Source organism: Gymnodraco acuticeps, unplaced genomic scaffold (genome assembly GCF_902827175.1).
Source record: "Gymnodraco acuticeps unplaced genomic scaffold, fGymAcu1.1, whole genome shotgun sequence".
Lineage (NCBI taxonomy): Eukaryota > Metazoa > Chordata > Actinopteri > Perciformes > Bathydraconidae > Gymnodraco > Gymnodraco acuticeps.
This window is the reverse complement of record NW_022992206.1, coordinates 1,124,332-1,140,353: the sequence shown is the minus strand read 5'-3', so window position 1 is coordinate 1,140,353 and position 16,022 is coordinate 1,124,332. Positions and strand designations below refer to the sequence as shown.

At 40.1% G+C, this 16,022-nt stretch overlaps 1 protein-coding gene across 2 annotated transcripts in view; it reads right to left on the bottom strand.

The window, feature by feature from the left end:
• Nucleotides 1–9,684: 9,684 nt before the first annotated feature.
• LOC117539523 (metabotropic glutamate receptor 4-like) overlaps nucleotides 9,685–16,022 on the bottom strand; it is a 221,139-nt gene continuing 214,801 nt past the window's right edge. For both annotated transcript variants that reach the window (XM_034205718.1, XM_034205719.1), the window contains exons 10-11: nucleotides 13,347–13,593; nucleotides 9,685–11,395 (exon numbers count right to left, since the gene is read on the bottom strand). In XM_034205718.1, the coding sequence (XP_034061609.1) occupies nucleotides 11,346–11,395; nucleotides 13,347–13,593 (297 nt within the window). In that variant the 3' untranslated portion in view covers nucleotides 9,685–11,345. The remainder of the gene's footprint in view (nucleotides 11,396–13,346; nucleotides 13,594–16,022) is intronic.

The window sequence follows — 16,022 nt, the reverse complement described above, 5'->3', positions numbered from 1 at the left end:
TGCTCTGCTATTTCGATCAACTGCGCCTTCTGGCAACCATCCAAGAAAGATACTGAGGGCGCATCCACAAACGCTGACAAAGAAGCCATAATATATTGCCTATACCCAATCAGAAAGCAAAGTACTCAACTGTCAACACGCCTGGGCGAAAAGACAAAACCCAACAGAGAATTCCCCCCTAACTGCCTTACGAAAATCTTCCTAATCTCACCTAGTCTTCATGTGGCTTGCGGCGGGTAATTACGCACTGGAACCCGGCGGATTTATGGAGCGACCTGCACGCAGGTAACACCAAGAAATCACGCGGATGTGCCCCCGAGACAGCTGTCCGAAAACAGCTGACACCAACCACGTCGCCACAACACTATGAAAAAAACAAACAGACGGAACCCAAGGGGAAACGCCACTTAAGCCTAGCGGGGAAAATCTCTTTTACAAAAGCGTAACAAACAGCAATATCTTACCTTCTGATTGGCACACAAACCCTGATGCCATGTCACACACTAAAGCATCCTGAAACCCAAAAGACATGATGTGTCCCCCAAATAGCAGCGCAGAGCCAGCACACAGCTGGACCACAACAATGAATCAGCTGCTCAATGAGCACTACACAAACTTTTTAAATAAATAACCCGTTGGACGAGCCCCCATTTGTTGCGACCTGGCTCAAAAGGCCACAACAAAAAGGAGACACAACATGTCAACGGGTAGGTAAAGGTGTTTATTTTCACAACACTGGTCAATTCAACACATTTATACTCATCAGAGCCGGGTGCCTGCAGGAAAACAGAGCGAGAGAGCAGACAGGAGCAGAGAGGCTTTAAGATAGCTGCAGAGCACCAGACCCAGGTGCCCTGAGTTACTGCAATCGGTGCAATCACTGGAGCCAATGCAGCACAGACAGAACAGCCACACCCTATCTACTGATGCACCCACAGGGGCATCACAATATGCCATTAAACATGACCAAATACTGACATCAGGGAAGTTGAGTGTTCCTTCCTTGCAAAAAGTTACATTTCGATTTGACCAAGCAACATGATTTTTTTGTCAGCTTTCACATTTCAATGTATTTAAGGCAATTATTATTTTACATTGTGAGAATTGCTACCATTTGTCTCTACATATTGTCTGTAAAAGACAGGTAAAAGTGGTTCTTGCAGTGAGACAACCGAACAGCATGATTCTACATTTACACTAAGTTCTGATAACAGTTGAATATTATTTTAATAATAATATATTTTAATGTTGATTAACTGCAGACTGTTCATTCATAATCTGATTATCTTTGTAGTACAAAGTGATGCATTTAAAAAACATTCAAATAAAAAAATATATTATTTCTACAGCCGCTTAATAAACAAACACACCTCTTTCATAAATAACACACTTGCTCTGCAATAATGTCATATGTTTGATGTTTCTTGTCATTTCTGTTAGGAAAGGACATACCTGAAGGACACAACTGCCTCACCGTTTTCTCAGAGGGGCCAGAAGAAAATTAAAAGCTGATATGACATTAAAGACCAATACAGGACATTCACTAAGAAACTACACTTTTATTGTGAACACAAAGATCTGCACACTGAATAGTGTGTATTCAAACAGGACCATCATTTGAGTGTGCCCAGTATGGGCTCACAGATGCAGTTAGGTGGTTTCTTCATCAGGCCTGGTCCTCCTCCATCAGGTCACGTCCTCCTCCATCAGGCCTAGTCCTCCTCCCAGAGAAAGACCGCCCCACCTCAGTCCTCTCCAGCCAAACCCACAGACAGGACATCCGTCACACTGAGGTTTCTCTCAAAGTCTCTGCAGCTCCCTGGACACCACGCTGTCTCAATTGATCCACACTGTGAATATGAGGGGAAAATGTGTGTAATAAATGCTTTAGACCAACATAAATATGAAGTTAACTGTAAGGAGTGGCTCAGTTTTTAAAAATATACAATACTATTATTGTATTTTAATATCTCACGTCTGAAAGTTTAATTTAAAAGAAGAGGCCCCAAAAATAAAGATTGGTATATCAATAAATGTAGATTCTGTCTTTTTAATTGTTTAAAGTAGATATAACTGGTAGTTAAGAGTTTTAATACAGTATGGTTGCGGAGGAGGCACACATGTAAGAGCACTAACTAGCTACCATCACATGTAACTAAACTTGACTTGAATTTATTCAAAGTATAATTAAGTAACAGCAACAAATCAATAACTACAATTATGCAAACATTTTAATCTTTGCTGGATCCACTGTTACCACATATTATATGTAAATAACCCAGTTTGTGTTCTGTTAGACTGAAGGGGATGTTGCATTGTTTTTGTTGCTTTTGTTGCAGTTTTATATACGTTTTAAATGTAATTTAGGTTAACTTCCTGTTTTATTTAAATGCTTCTATTTTGAAGGCGAGTTTACGCTGGTGACAGGAAGTTGTTGTTGTTGCTATAGAAACAACATGACGGAGAAAGTAATATCTATAACGACGGAGAGAGAGAAGAATAAAGTGTACGGTTAATGTTAGCACCCCCCGAAGAGGCTCAAATTCTTACGTTGACTCTGGAGTTTAAATACATTCTAATTCATCAGTAAAGTCTACGACCATTATTCGGAGGGAAATGCTACATTATATATTTTAGATACCTGAAGGCATTTATAGATTTGTATGCAAGTATTATCCAAAAAACTCAATACCTTAGATTATTATTGAAAGTTTTGCTGAATAGTTTCATGTTCACTTACCTTAAGCAACGTAAAACATGCAGACCGGGAGCAACAGACGTAGGTTAGCCTTATTTGGATCAGGCTGGAGTAGGCCTACATCGGTTACTCCTATATTTACTTACTGTTAACTAACTAATGCTAACACAACTATTGTCTAGAAGTGCACAGCGTAATACCCCATATTTAACTGGCCATTGTCCTCTCAGCCTGAAATATCAATCACTTCAATAAATGGTAAAACAAAAAAGGAAAGGTTCTGGCTCAATGTCGGTTTAGTTAGCTTGTTAGCTTATTGCAGCTGTGCATGTTGCTAGCGGGTTGCTAGGCCACCTCACGGGCCAGGTGATGTAAACAAGAACATCTCCATAGACCAGACCGTCTCAGTTTGTAGACTGCTCGGTCCAGGCTCCAGCCATATGGCTGCGGTGCTGTTTTTCTATAAATCCATGCTGAATTGGACCTTGTGTTTCATTCTTCTTCTTTAATGGCGACTTCCAAACAGATTAGACGAGAATTATCGCCACCTACTGTATCACTGTAGCATTGTTCTTTGTTACTTTCGTTTCATTACAATAACTTCCGTTTCATTACAATAACTTCCGTTTCATTACAATGACTTCCGTTACAGCAATAATCCCCCTCACACACAGGCTAGGTGAAACACATGCACATTCCTTACTGAGAACCTTTCAGTAAAATGTTTTCAGTTGCGTGTTTGTGAGGTTAATTTTCAGTAGTGTGTGTGAGAGTATTTTAGTTGTGTGTGTGCAAGGCCAGATGTTTTCAGTAGTGTGTGAGGTGTTCAGTAGTGAATGTGAGAGGATTTCAATAGTGTGTGTGAGGTTAATTTTCAGTTGCGTGTGTGTGAGGTTAATTTTCAGTAGCATGTGTGAGGCTTAATTTTCAGTTGTGTGTGTGTGAGCGTGAGGTGTTCAGTAGTGAATGTGAGAGTATTTCTGTAGTGTGTGTGCAAGGCCAGATGTTTTCAGTAGTGTGTGTGAGGTGTTCAGTAGTGAATGTGAGAGTATTTCAGTAGTGTGCAAGGCCAGATGTTTTCAGTAGTGTGTGTGTGGTGAGGTGCCGCTCCACATTGCTTTTCTTCCCGACTGCAACGCTGGTCCCGCAAATCAAGCAAGACCCCTCTAGTCGATATGCATTGTGGGGGAGGAGGGCTGTTAGATAGATATAGAGTTGTAGTAAGTAGAGTTCGCTATGATTGAGGTTTCGTTTATGCATATGTGGCGGTGTGGTGAGGGTAGGTGTTAGAAGTCGGTTGCGGACCGGGAGTTTCGCCCCCAGGAAATTATAAAACTAGGTCTAATGCTGATAAGGACAATCAGGTTCGTTTTACACCATGGGCAGAGACAGTTTTAAGGGTCAGAATCCAGTTTTATTTATAACATACAAAATATCTAAAAACACCACACACAATACATTTGAATAAAATACCCACTTTGGGGAAACGGACAGAGCTTGGCTTACCACAGCGGCAGTTAACAAAAAGGGGAGTAAGGGGTCCAAAATAAATCACCTTGACACTGCACACCACTCAAAACGGATAAGTGAAGAAAACCACTGCCACCACCAGGGAGTCTGCAGCCTCAGGCCCACAGCAGCTGTCCGGCACAGGATAAAATGTTATAGTTCTGACAAAAGGATAAACAAAATACACCAAATCTGAATGAATGTAAACAACAAATTAATAAACAAATTAAACCAAATTAAAGCAAATGTAAAGGACTGCAAGGACTAAACAAATGAAATAATAAATGTCCTTATAGTCGTATTAGGACAATTTCCTTACGCCAAGAACGGCTCCAGCAACAGGCCAGAGCAAGCAGTCTGGGCCTTTCCACAGCGAGGAGTGAAGCTCAGAGAGCCCAAAACTCACAGAGAGCCAAAACAGCAGCACGGGACGGGAATGTTGGCCAAAGGTGGGGAGGGAGAATAGTTAGAACACCCCACCCTTTGCAGCCAGCCGCAGCCACAGAGCCGACAAGGGTGGGAATGAGACCTGCAAATCCCGCTGTGACATAAATAATCGATAAGGCAGGGGAACTACGCAGCAGATTTAAAGAGAGCAGACAACGGCACTCACCAACAGTGTGCAACGCTGTTATCACAGAGCCTCTGGCAGAGCAAATGCCTCCTCTAACGCCCTGGACGTCAGCTGCGCTAAGATGGGAAAGTGTCAGCAGTGTGTAGCTTGTGACCATGAATAAATGACAGACTGCACAGTGCTTTACCTGTCCGGTAGAGAGTAGGACATGAATGCTGCCACGCCAAACAATTTGCGTTACTACGCCAGGCTGCAGCCACCACAGGAGAAGCGGAAATGGGAGGGACCCAGTTTGGCACCTCAGCTTAAATAGCCGGTGCGCACAATTGGTACGCTGGCCCGGTGCCAAGCAGCGGCACAGAGGTCGCTGTCGGTAGAGGGGTCATCTGTCAAAGCGGTCAAGACAGGTGGAGATGGAGGCCGGGGTGGAGAAGCGTCGGTTTCAGGACGAACCACAGCCTTCAACATGTCCCGGCCTCCATCTCCACCTGTCTTGACCGCTTTGACAGATGACCCCTCTACCGACAGCGACCTATGGCTTGTGGTACTTATTGAGGGCTTGCGAGCTACCGGTAGCTCGCGATCAACGTGTTGGAGACCCCTGTACTATATCCAGGGTAGCCGCCAGGGATTTTGGGACCCATGGAAAGATATCACATTGGTTACTTAAACATTTTTTTCTTAATGTTCTAAAATTGTTTGGGCCCCTGTCAGTCACGGGCCCTTAGAATCGTCCTAACTTTTCCCCCCCTTACGGCGCCCCTGACTATATCATAGTTTTTCTTCATCATAGTTTTTAGGATTTTTTATGGAACACAATACTATAACAAAATGATTTGTTGACATTTTTTAAAGTTGTAGCCTACTGTCATTCTATAGCATACTATAATATTTGAATGCATACAATAATAAACTACATAATACTATGCTTTTTAATGACTCGATATACTACGACTTATTTTAAAACATACTACAAAATGACATATTTAATGTCATCTTTATATCACTCTATAGCATGCATTATTTATGACATTTCTCTTTCATTCAGGCGCTGAACTATCAGAGCATTACTCCTTTGATTCTGCATTAACTGCAGGATATTCATGAGCTACTGTTTCCTAGCAACATAGTGTATGCACTGTGTATAGGCTACAGACTGTGATCACTCAGTACTATCAAAGACAAAACGTGAGTGAAAACATTGGGCTATGATTCCTTAAGCACAAACACGGAGCATGAGAGCACTGCCGCTCTGTTTTCAGATACTTCATCTAACAAATATCCCAATATTTTGCTTCATACATACACTCAGAGTCTCTTGTATTGCATAAGCTCGCTCTTCTATCGCAGTCCACGGTGATAGTTGAGCCTTTTTTGCGCCTGGCTCGCTCTCCTCTGCTGGAAGATCACTCCTCTAGATCTTTCCTCAGTGTTTATGATGGTATCCAATAGCAATGCTGCACAGCTCAGTCAAAAGACCCCTGAGACAAACAGCACTGCGTTGCCTTTCCTAATCCTGCTATGTATATTGGAGCTCGATTCTAGACAAATGTGCTCCTGTGCTTATTCTGTCACCTGAGGGCAGCTGTATTGTGTTATCCTCAGGTGCACACAGGGGAGGACGGGAAGCACTTTTTATTTGCTCAGCTTTTCATACTTGCAAAAAGGAGGATTGTTTCAGGAACTGCTGAAGACTCAGTGTCCCCGTCCATTGCAATCAGCCACAGTTTATGTGATTAATTAAATTGTTAATTGTTATTTGATTACGTTAACCATTGTAATGACTTTCTGAGACATATTTTGCAAGAAAAAAGGGTTTTCGTTTATACTTTTTATGAACTTTGACATGGTTCAATTGCCTTAGGAAAGTGGGACAGGACCATTTCGAGAACATATGAAAGGATTAATAATTGCACCGTGCTCTAGTCCTTGTGTGATTGGTTTTGTGGGTATGTATGCTTATGTTAATATTTCCACTGATGTGGGAGCTGTATTTAATTAATTTACTCCACTAATCTGAAGGAGCCGTCATTGTCACTGTGATCAGGATGAGCAGGGGTCTACGTGCTGAGGAGGGATTTTCCCTTTTTTATGAACGACATGGTTGAGTCCCCACATTTATAGTGTCACAAGATCATATCCGTTTTTAAATCTGTTGATGACCCATCAACATCTATCTGAGCATCAGTATCTTCCCATCAGCAGTTGCATTGAACTCTTTAGTTGTGTCATTATTGCTGCCAACAGAAATGTGTTTCTGAATGTATTTTGCCATTACGCTGCCAAACACAATCTCAAGTTGCCCCTAATATTCGTCAACTTTATTGAAAATAGACTGCTTTCAGACTCACGTGCATTGAAGCATGGAGAGGCCAGCTGTTGTAGAAATAACACAAGTCTCCTGTCTTCTAACAGTTAGGAGGGAAGTCCTTAGCTATGGAAACTAAAGTCTCTGCTGGTATTGGTATTATTTCAAAAAGTAATCAAAGAAAAGTTTCTTATTTTTCCTCCTAATTCTGTAGTATCTATCTATCTATCTATCTAGCTATCTATCTATCTATCTATCTATCTATCTATCTATCTATCTATCTATCTATCTATCTATCTATCTATCTATCTATCTATCTATCTATCTATCTATCTATCTATCTATCTATCTATCTATCTATCTATCTATCTAGCTATCTATCTATCCATTCATCCATTCAAAACGTTTCTCTTTGAATGATTTGCAAGATAGTTTACATCTATATTTACTTACGTACATTGCATGCATATGTTGGCACTTTCCTAAGGGATGCAAACACGCAACAAAACAGCCCAAAACACACAAGAGGAGAAATGTTTTTTTTAAACTGCAGCACTTTTTGTTGTTGTTGGTGGTTATACGTGTATGCACCTGTCAGCCAAAGCACTCCACTATATTTAAAGGCATTTTACTGCAAAATCAAATACAAAAAATATACTTTCATGATTTTATATACTAATTTCATGATAATGAGTCTAAAGCTAAAATCATCAGCTGTCATGCTTTTGGTGTTTTTAACTATGAATGAGAACTCCATTCCTACCAGCCGCATGCTTCATAGTAAAAGTCTGCACAGTTACAGAGTGAAGAAGCTGCAGGATGAGTTTATATTAACCTCACGAGAGAGCTTTAGAAACTGTGTCATGTGAACTATCATTATGTTAGCGTTGTCCCATTCAAATGACCAATATTTAAATTGTACAATCCTATAGGATTAACGGTGTTACTATTTACTTTAGAATGAGCTGTTAGATGGAGAACATTAACAGGGAGGAATGTCTTCTGTTTAATATAGAGAGAGTATATGCTTTTCTTTCTCTAGTACATGTAGTACAACACAAATGTTGAATCCTGGTCACCGTATCTGTAACATCATGTGAGACTGATTATTTCAGTGTGAGGGTCTCGAGAAACAAAATAGAGGTTATGTGCAGCTTGCATTGGCCTCGGCCCACTGATTTATTTAATAAGTACTCACATCAGGGTCTGCAGTGTCTCTCATGCTGTATATAGATTTTTATTTGGCAGCCAGCAGAAAAACTGTTCCGTTTCTATTTTTGTATTCAATGTTTCACAAGTGTGTGTTTGGTTGTGCATTGGAAAGTGATGCATGCTGGATTAATATTGAGGGATTCATACTGATCGTTGAAACGTTTGCAGCATGGAAAATTGAAATGTGATACTGATACTTGCTGATGTGGTAATGCAACATAATAGACATCATTTTAAAAGGGGCCCGGTTATGCTCATTTTCAGTTCATATTTATATTTAGTGTCTCTACTGTAACATGTTTCCAAGCTTTAATGTTCAAAAAGCTCTTTATTTTTCTCATACCGCCTGTGCTGCAGCACCTCTTTTCACCCTCTGTCTGAAACCAGAGCTCAGTCTGCTCTGATTGGTTAGCTGGCCGGCTCTGTTGTGATTGGTCAACCACATGAGTTGTCCCGCCCCTTAGCCTATCACGTACAATGTGTTGAAACACTAGCCAATAGAAGCGCAAGTGTTACATAGTGATGTCACCATGTTACAAAGGCAAACAAAGGACTCCAATGGAGACAGCAGAGACAATGCACAGTAATGAACACTTAAAACACTCAAATGTGTCAAGCGTAACAGTGTCAGATTTAGCTTTTTACATGCACAACAACCTACAGTATACAACTCACTCCAGGTAGGGGAAAACCCCCCAAAAGCTTTAAAGGGCCCTTTGTCATACCAGTGTTCTTGGTTAGTGCTTCATAGTCGCATGACATATTCCTCGTTTTTTGCTAACAAAAGGGGAAAAATCATCAACAGGAGTGTGTGTCATGCAAACACCTCATTCTGTCTCTGCTGTGAGAGGATGATATACTCTGTCGTGAATATTTCAGTAACTAGTATTTGGGCATTTAGCACACTTGCAAAGCAACAACTGTTATTTCAGAGCCTTTTGCAAAGTGAGCTAACAGTATGAGAGAGGCGAGGAGAAGATGATAGATGCTGAGAGATCACTGCATGCAGAGGTTTCAAGTAGCAGCAAACCTTTCATTTGAAATAATTTCATGTTTCCCTCCAACAACTCTACGTTCTGCCAGAGCTATTATCAGAGCACTGGTGGTAACATATTATTCAGAGGATGGCAGCCATTCTCTTCTTTCTTCAGGGCGGACAGACTGTTTTTGTTACATCACATTATTAGTTTACGAGAGGGATGAAATACCCGTATTCACAAAGAAGAGCTGCCAATCATTTATTTGAAGATAATGCAAATGTGCCATTCTGTATGCATTGCATGAGAAAATGAAAGCATCTCGCCCTTTATTTTTTAAGCTTATTAAAGAAGGAACTATCTCATAAAGGAAATCTTCTTTCACCAGAATCACACAAACCCGAAGTTGAAGTTTGAAAACATTTTTAATAGAAATAAAATTTTGTATAAAAAAAAATAAACATGCTTCACACACTTCATTAGTTTTCATGAGGTTTTACAAATACATATTCAGATAGCCCGGCACTGTATCTTTTTGTACATTTCCCCCAATTTTAGGATATGTCAGGACATAAAGCAGACATCATCAATCTATTTAATAACATACATTAACTTGCCATTTAATTTGGTCAGCACTCACATTTTATTCTGCAACACAAATGGTGTTGAAAGTAATACAGAGGGAGGCATGAAGAGCAGCATTGAATTACAACACAAATGACCCACAATGTTTTTCCCCAAGACATTAGAGGGCTTTTATACCGTACAAAGCCAACAATTAATCTGTTCAGCGAGCTGAGAGTGATTAATAGACATATTGTATACTTTTGCTATCAGATTTTCTGCCTTACACCTCCTCCTTATCATGAGAGTGCCTGAGGAGGACATGTAGAGTAATGCATTTTTACAATAGCTGGTCCATTATGGATATCACCTTCAGGTCATATTGCACAATCCTCTCAAGGGCATACTTCATCTTAATTCCCCTGCTAATGGATGTACAGCTAAGCTTTACCCTTACACTACGTGTGACCAAGAGAAAAGCTGGTGGCAGTGATGGGGGGGGGGGGGGGGGGGGGGGTCATCCTGGACCACAGCTGACAGTTACACCTCCTGACTTTAACCACAGGCTGCTGTTTGAAAGCACATACAGGTATGTGGAGGGCAGTGGCACCCTTGGGCTAGCTGGTAATACAAATCATGGTCTCATTTAAGCACAGATAAATAATCACTCACTAGACCTTCACCATTTGAGAACAGTTTCAACGTACAACGGGCTCACGCCCAAACAATTGTTAACAACGCTGCAACAGAGTTTAAAACGCATTCCAAATATATTATTTTTTATTTTTCTTATTTTTTTATTTTAACAACACAACACAGGATTTTGAAACTGGCATGCGCAAAATTGGCAGAGACCGTCTTAGAGTCCTTCTTTATGAATCCTGAAAAATAAAAAAACATGGAGTTCGGTTCAGATTTGTTGCTTTGTTGAGATGATCGCCCTTTCCAGTAGTTTTACTCATGAGACCAGATGACATATAGAAATAAAAACAAACACAACCCTCCCCCCTTGTCCATGTTTTCATGCCTTTTTGGTGTTGATTAATCCCTTGTGATGCCTTGAGGGTTTTCAGAGAGATTACGGCTTTTCAAAACTGGCAGACGACACAGAGAACACCTGAACATATTCTTGATTTTAGTTCAGTTTCCGTCAGCACGGCTCAAGATAACGGAGAAGTCTAGGAAAGAGGACACAGCTGAAATGTAAACACTCAAAAGTAAAGCTCCGTCCATCAGTCTCCCGGCCTCTGCCATGCAAGTATTTTCTTTTTTTTTGTGTGTGTGTATTCTCTTGAGGCAGACAGAAGATGGGACCTTGCATTTGTACTGTTATCTGTTCCCCTGTCTGTCGGTCCCTGTGGTCTCTCCTCACTTCACGTCTTTGGGCAACGCTCCTGTGATCTCCACCCGTACAATGACACATCAATTTTTTATGCCGGCTGTGTGAAACTCCACTGCGTGTTTTTATTGTAAATCCTGAATTATGATGAGAACCTTTGTCCCTTAGATTGCATGATTGCTGTAGCTGATGTATGTTTGCTTTGTTGAGTAATCTGAAAGAGAAAAATGAGATTAGAATGAGGTCACGTTGAACTATAGTAACCTATGAGATAAGAAAGACTTCTAAAGGTGGAGTGGGCGTTTTGATCTGCCTTTTTTTTCCTGATGTAACAAGAGGAAATGCCAAATAGTGCAAACATGTGTTTAGGCCTAATGCTGCAGTGTAGCAAAAGCCAATTAAATTCTCTAATAAATCCTCAACTCTGGCTTTATTGTTGCCCTCCCTAAATGCCTGTTCTACCTACAGCAGATGGGGATTTCAGTAAAGCCTCCTGCCCCCCCACACCTTATTTTCCATCAGCCATCAGGCTTCAACTTCCCGCTTGTCTCCGCAGACCGTGTTAGCTGATTCGCTGGGGTGGAGCAGATAAATCCTGACATATCGCCCACCAGATCTCGGCAGTTGTGGGCGCCGGTCAAGACAGGAATTTTTCAATTTCATCAAGCCATATATCCACAGTGGCGATGACAATGACAAATGGTGCTTATTCAAATAGCCATGCACTGTAAAGCCCTGTAAACGGTAACCCCATCAGAATAAATTGCTGCTGGCTATCAATACTGCGCCTTTGCCTTCTCACCACTTATTGTAACAAAAGGCCCTATTAACCCTCCACGGAAACTTAAAGCAGTGGAAGGAATTAATGTTGCACCGTGTGTTTACATGTGGCTATTCCGATTGGCCCCACCCCCATTGTTGCATTGTCACACAGTTTATATGGATTTCTGTTTTCTGTGTTAACGGGGAAAATACGGTTAGCTCTTTTATTCTACTGTGAAGGGAAACATTTCTCAGCAGCGTGGGAAAGTAAGGAGTAAACACAGCTTTTAAATGTGTGACAATAGGCTCCATTTCCTTGTTATAACAGGCCAGACGCAGCAAAATCATATCTGACATGACCCGTTGAACCGTTCTCAAACGGCGAGCTGATGAAGAGCGTTTTGGACGTCACACGAGTCATTTCTGCAGACTCAATTACTCAAGTCATCATTTACTTTACGTGTGTGTAACTGATACAGTCGCATACTTGTATTGATAGTCAGATTCGTTGGGGGCACGTCAGAGGCGCTCAGCTGTTTCAGATAAGAAAAATGAGTTCAAACAATTAGTTTTAACTCTGACTGCAAACAATGATTTTAATAGTTGTTCTCTGGATTATTATTATTTTGATTTATTGTTATTTATACAGTTCACATTGTTCTAGAACCCAAGGTGAGGTCTTGAAATTAAGTGTTTTGTCCAAAACACAAAGATATTATATTTACACATACAAAGTTCCATATACTGAATCTCATAAATGACTATAACCACAGTTTAATAAGTAGCTGAAGTCATTGATGAACACATATAGATTAGGTCATTGGTGCCCTCAACCACATTAAGACTGAAGTCATTTATCTGACTGGTTCACACATTTTGATAGCCTTTTATTTCAGAAATAATCATTTATATTTTGTAGTAATGCTGCAATATCAAAGCACATACTTTTTCTGTTTATTAACATGTGATAATGGTCAGATTTCACCTGTAGCCTCTAAATTCAGTCAAATATTGAACATAAAATGACATAATAAAAATAATGTTACACTTGCCATATGTTAAGGTTTCACTGGAGTGTACTTGAATTATTTAGCATTATGTATTTCTTTGTTGACAACAGACTTCACCCCCCACACTCATAACTAAGTATCCTATAATGCTTCATCTGACTTGCAAACAATATCAACCCCCCACCCTCTACCCCACAAACAACAATGGGACAATTACTGGATTCTATGAAGTGTTAGTTAACATACCACACATCTACTAATCAGTGATTATTTTTCACTGTGCTTCATATCTCCGCACCAATGTGTTTGCTTTACAGAAACTAAAGGACAGAATATGCCAGAAAATAAATACAACTGGGTGCTTTTAATCCTCATTAGCATGCATGCTCTTACTTTGTGTTTCCAGGCTTTCGCACAGCTCGGTCTTGGCCTCTCCGTTGGGTCTGAGTCCAGCCTTGGGGTTGAACTTGTTGGACATGGTGGCGGCAGTAACCACCGCCTTCAGGCTGCGTGTGCGCTTGGGCACATTCTGCTCGGGGTGGAAGAGAACCACGTAGACCTTGGGCATGTAGAGCAGCCCGAGAGACACGGAGGCGCTCAGACTCACGGAGATGGTCAGCGTGGTGGTTTGGATGTACATCTGCAAAACAACACAAACAGTTTAGCTCTTTTATTTGATTTTTCAGATGTTTCTATATGTGTAGAGTGACATCTGCTGTGTGTCATTCTGATTAGAGCATCCAATGACGCGTAGGTTGGCCAAGCTGTTGTTTAAGTATTTATACTGCGTCCAATATACTGTACGCTCCATACTATTTACTGCAAGCGGTGTTATAAAACTTGCTTTAAATCAGCATCTCATCTGCTTTATGGCGCGTAAGCCGAACCAGCCTACGCCACCTTATTTGTTTAATTTTCTGCCGTACTAGTTTTAATATGGCCATCACGTCAACCTGCACACATATTTGATAATGGCAGTGTATGAGATATTTTTCTATGAAATACATATGAAGGGATTGGCCACTCAATAGAGGTCAGGTATATTGCCTCATAAGTTAAGTTATACAGTAAGTCAGCAAAATCAATCAAATGTAGGTCAATTATGCTTGATACTTGGATGCTTGATACTTGGATGCTTGATACTTGGATGCTTGATACTTGGATGCTTGATACTTGGATGCTTGATACTTGGATGCTTGATACTTGGATGCTTGATACTTGGATGTGCTTTAAAAAAAAAATCCATTATACTTTTTAAATTTACTGTGGGCCAACTCAAAATGGACAACAGGATGCAGTTGGCCCCCGGACCGTAGTTTGGACACCCCTGATTTAGACCCTAGAGCAAATGTGTAATAACAACGTCTACGTAAACCTTTGAGGATTACTGACAGATACATAATCTCCAATTTGAAGGAACTACACAAGTTTCATCAAACCAGTAGCCTTTTTAATAAAGTCAAATATGAACACTAATTGAGTCGAAACAAAGTATTTTATGATGAGGTTTTCCTGTTTTGTCAACGTTGCCAACTTTTTGCGAATATAACAAACGCAACAGGGCACATACAGATCGTGATGCGAGCATACTTATGACCAAAATCAGTTTCTAGTTGATATAAGGTCATACTGGTAAACAGCCTATCATAAAATAACCTTACAAATGTTATTATTATAATTTTGTGTTTTTGGCTGAAATACGATATAACTGTCCTCCACAGCATTTACAACGGGATGTTGCTTATCTCTCCCACACAAGGAAAAAACATGTTAATATTTTCTATGCCACATCTGGAATAATTTGAGCAGTGATTGAAATGCCGCTAAGAAGCCAAATATTTTATTAGAATACTTTTATAAAATATACATGAAAGCATTATATTAAATAGATTATATGGTATTTTTGTTTGAAAAATAGGACATCACTGTTAACGACCACATACTGTCAACAAGTTGTTGTGTGCCTGCTTAAGGCGAGACACGGCAGGCAAAAACATCGTTTTTCAGGTACTGGTCAATTTTGAGATTTTGTGCTATTTTGATTCCATAACATGTTTTATTTCAGGCTTTTGGAAGGAAAACGTACAAAATACACATTTAAGTGTTTATTTTACTATAGTTTTTCTATTTGCGTCTGTAGATTTCTCCTAAATTCACCAAAAGTTAGCATTCTAACGTAACATAAAGTACCGCGACCGCTGTGTGCACCATGTCAACAGAGGTATCGCTGGAAAGCTCCGTCTCTCCTGCACAATCTCATCGGATCCAAATATGGTAATTTCCTTTGTATCAGCAACCAATCGTGAAAGCACAAAGGGGTCTTAAACCAATAAACGAAATCTCATTGGCTGGTGTCAATTTCTGACAACGTGATTCGTTCAGATGCGTCACGTGGTGTGCTAAAACACTTCCTGGTTAGCTTTCAGCAAGAAATTGAAATCTCAAAATGCCAAAAGAACGGCGAAAAAAACGTTCACAGAGAAGACGACAACAATTGTCACTTGCACGAAGCAAGGTTATATAAAAAAATATGACCCTGAACATGAAATACCTTCACGGAGTGCGTCGATGCGCAAGCTATCATCCAAAGAACAGGAGGGTTTAGCTAGCGCCTCACTGCAATCTTTAACGGTCGTTTTCTCAAAATGAGTTTTTTCTCCTACTCTGAGTTCGAAATTTCAACTTCAGTAGCACGTAGAGACACCAAACCTTCCACTTATATTCCTATCAATATTATGAAGGCTTTTACAGAAGGGTTTGTTCATATATAATTCATAGCCTGAATTATACAACATTGTATACCTAAAAACATGGCGAAAATGGATATTTTAGGGCTGTTGACAGTATTTTCTGATTTATGGAATGATAAAAAGAGATATCCAATATCCCTTCTGTAAAAGCCTTAGATACTAATATGACTACAAAATGAAACAAGAATTTTGAATCTGGCTATATCCAAAGTTCAGATTTCGATTCCTGAAATGTGTTAAAATATGTGCATATTTAATGAGATAATGGATAATTTGCATATTTAAACATGCTATTTCAGAAAACTTGTAATACAAAAGA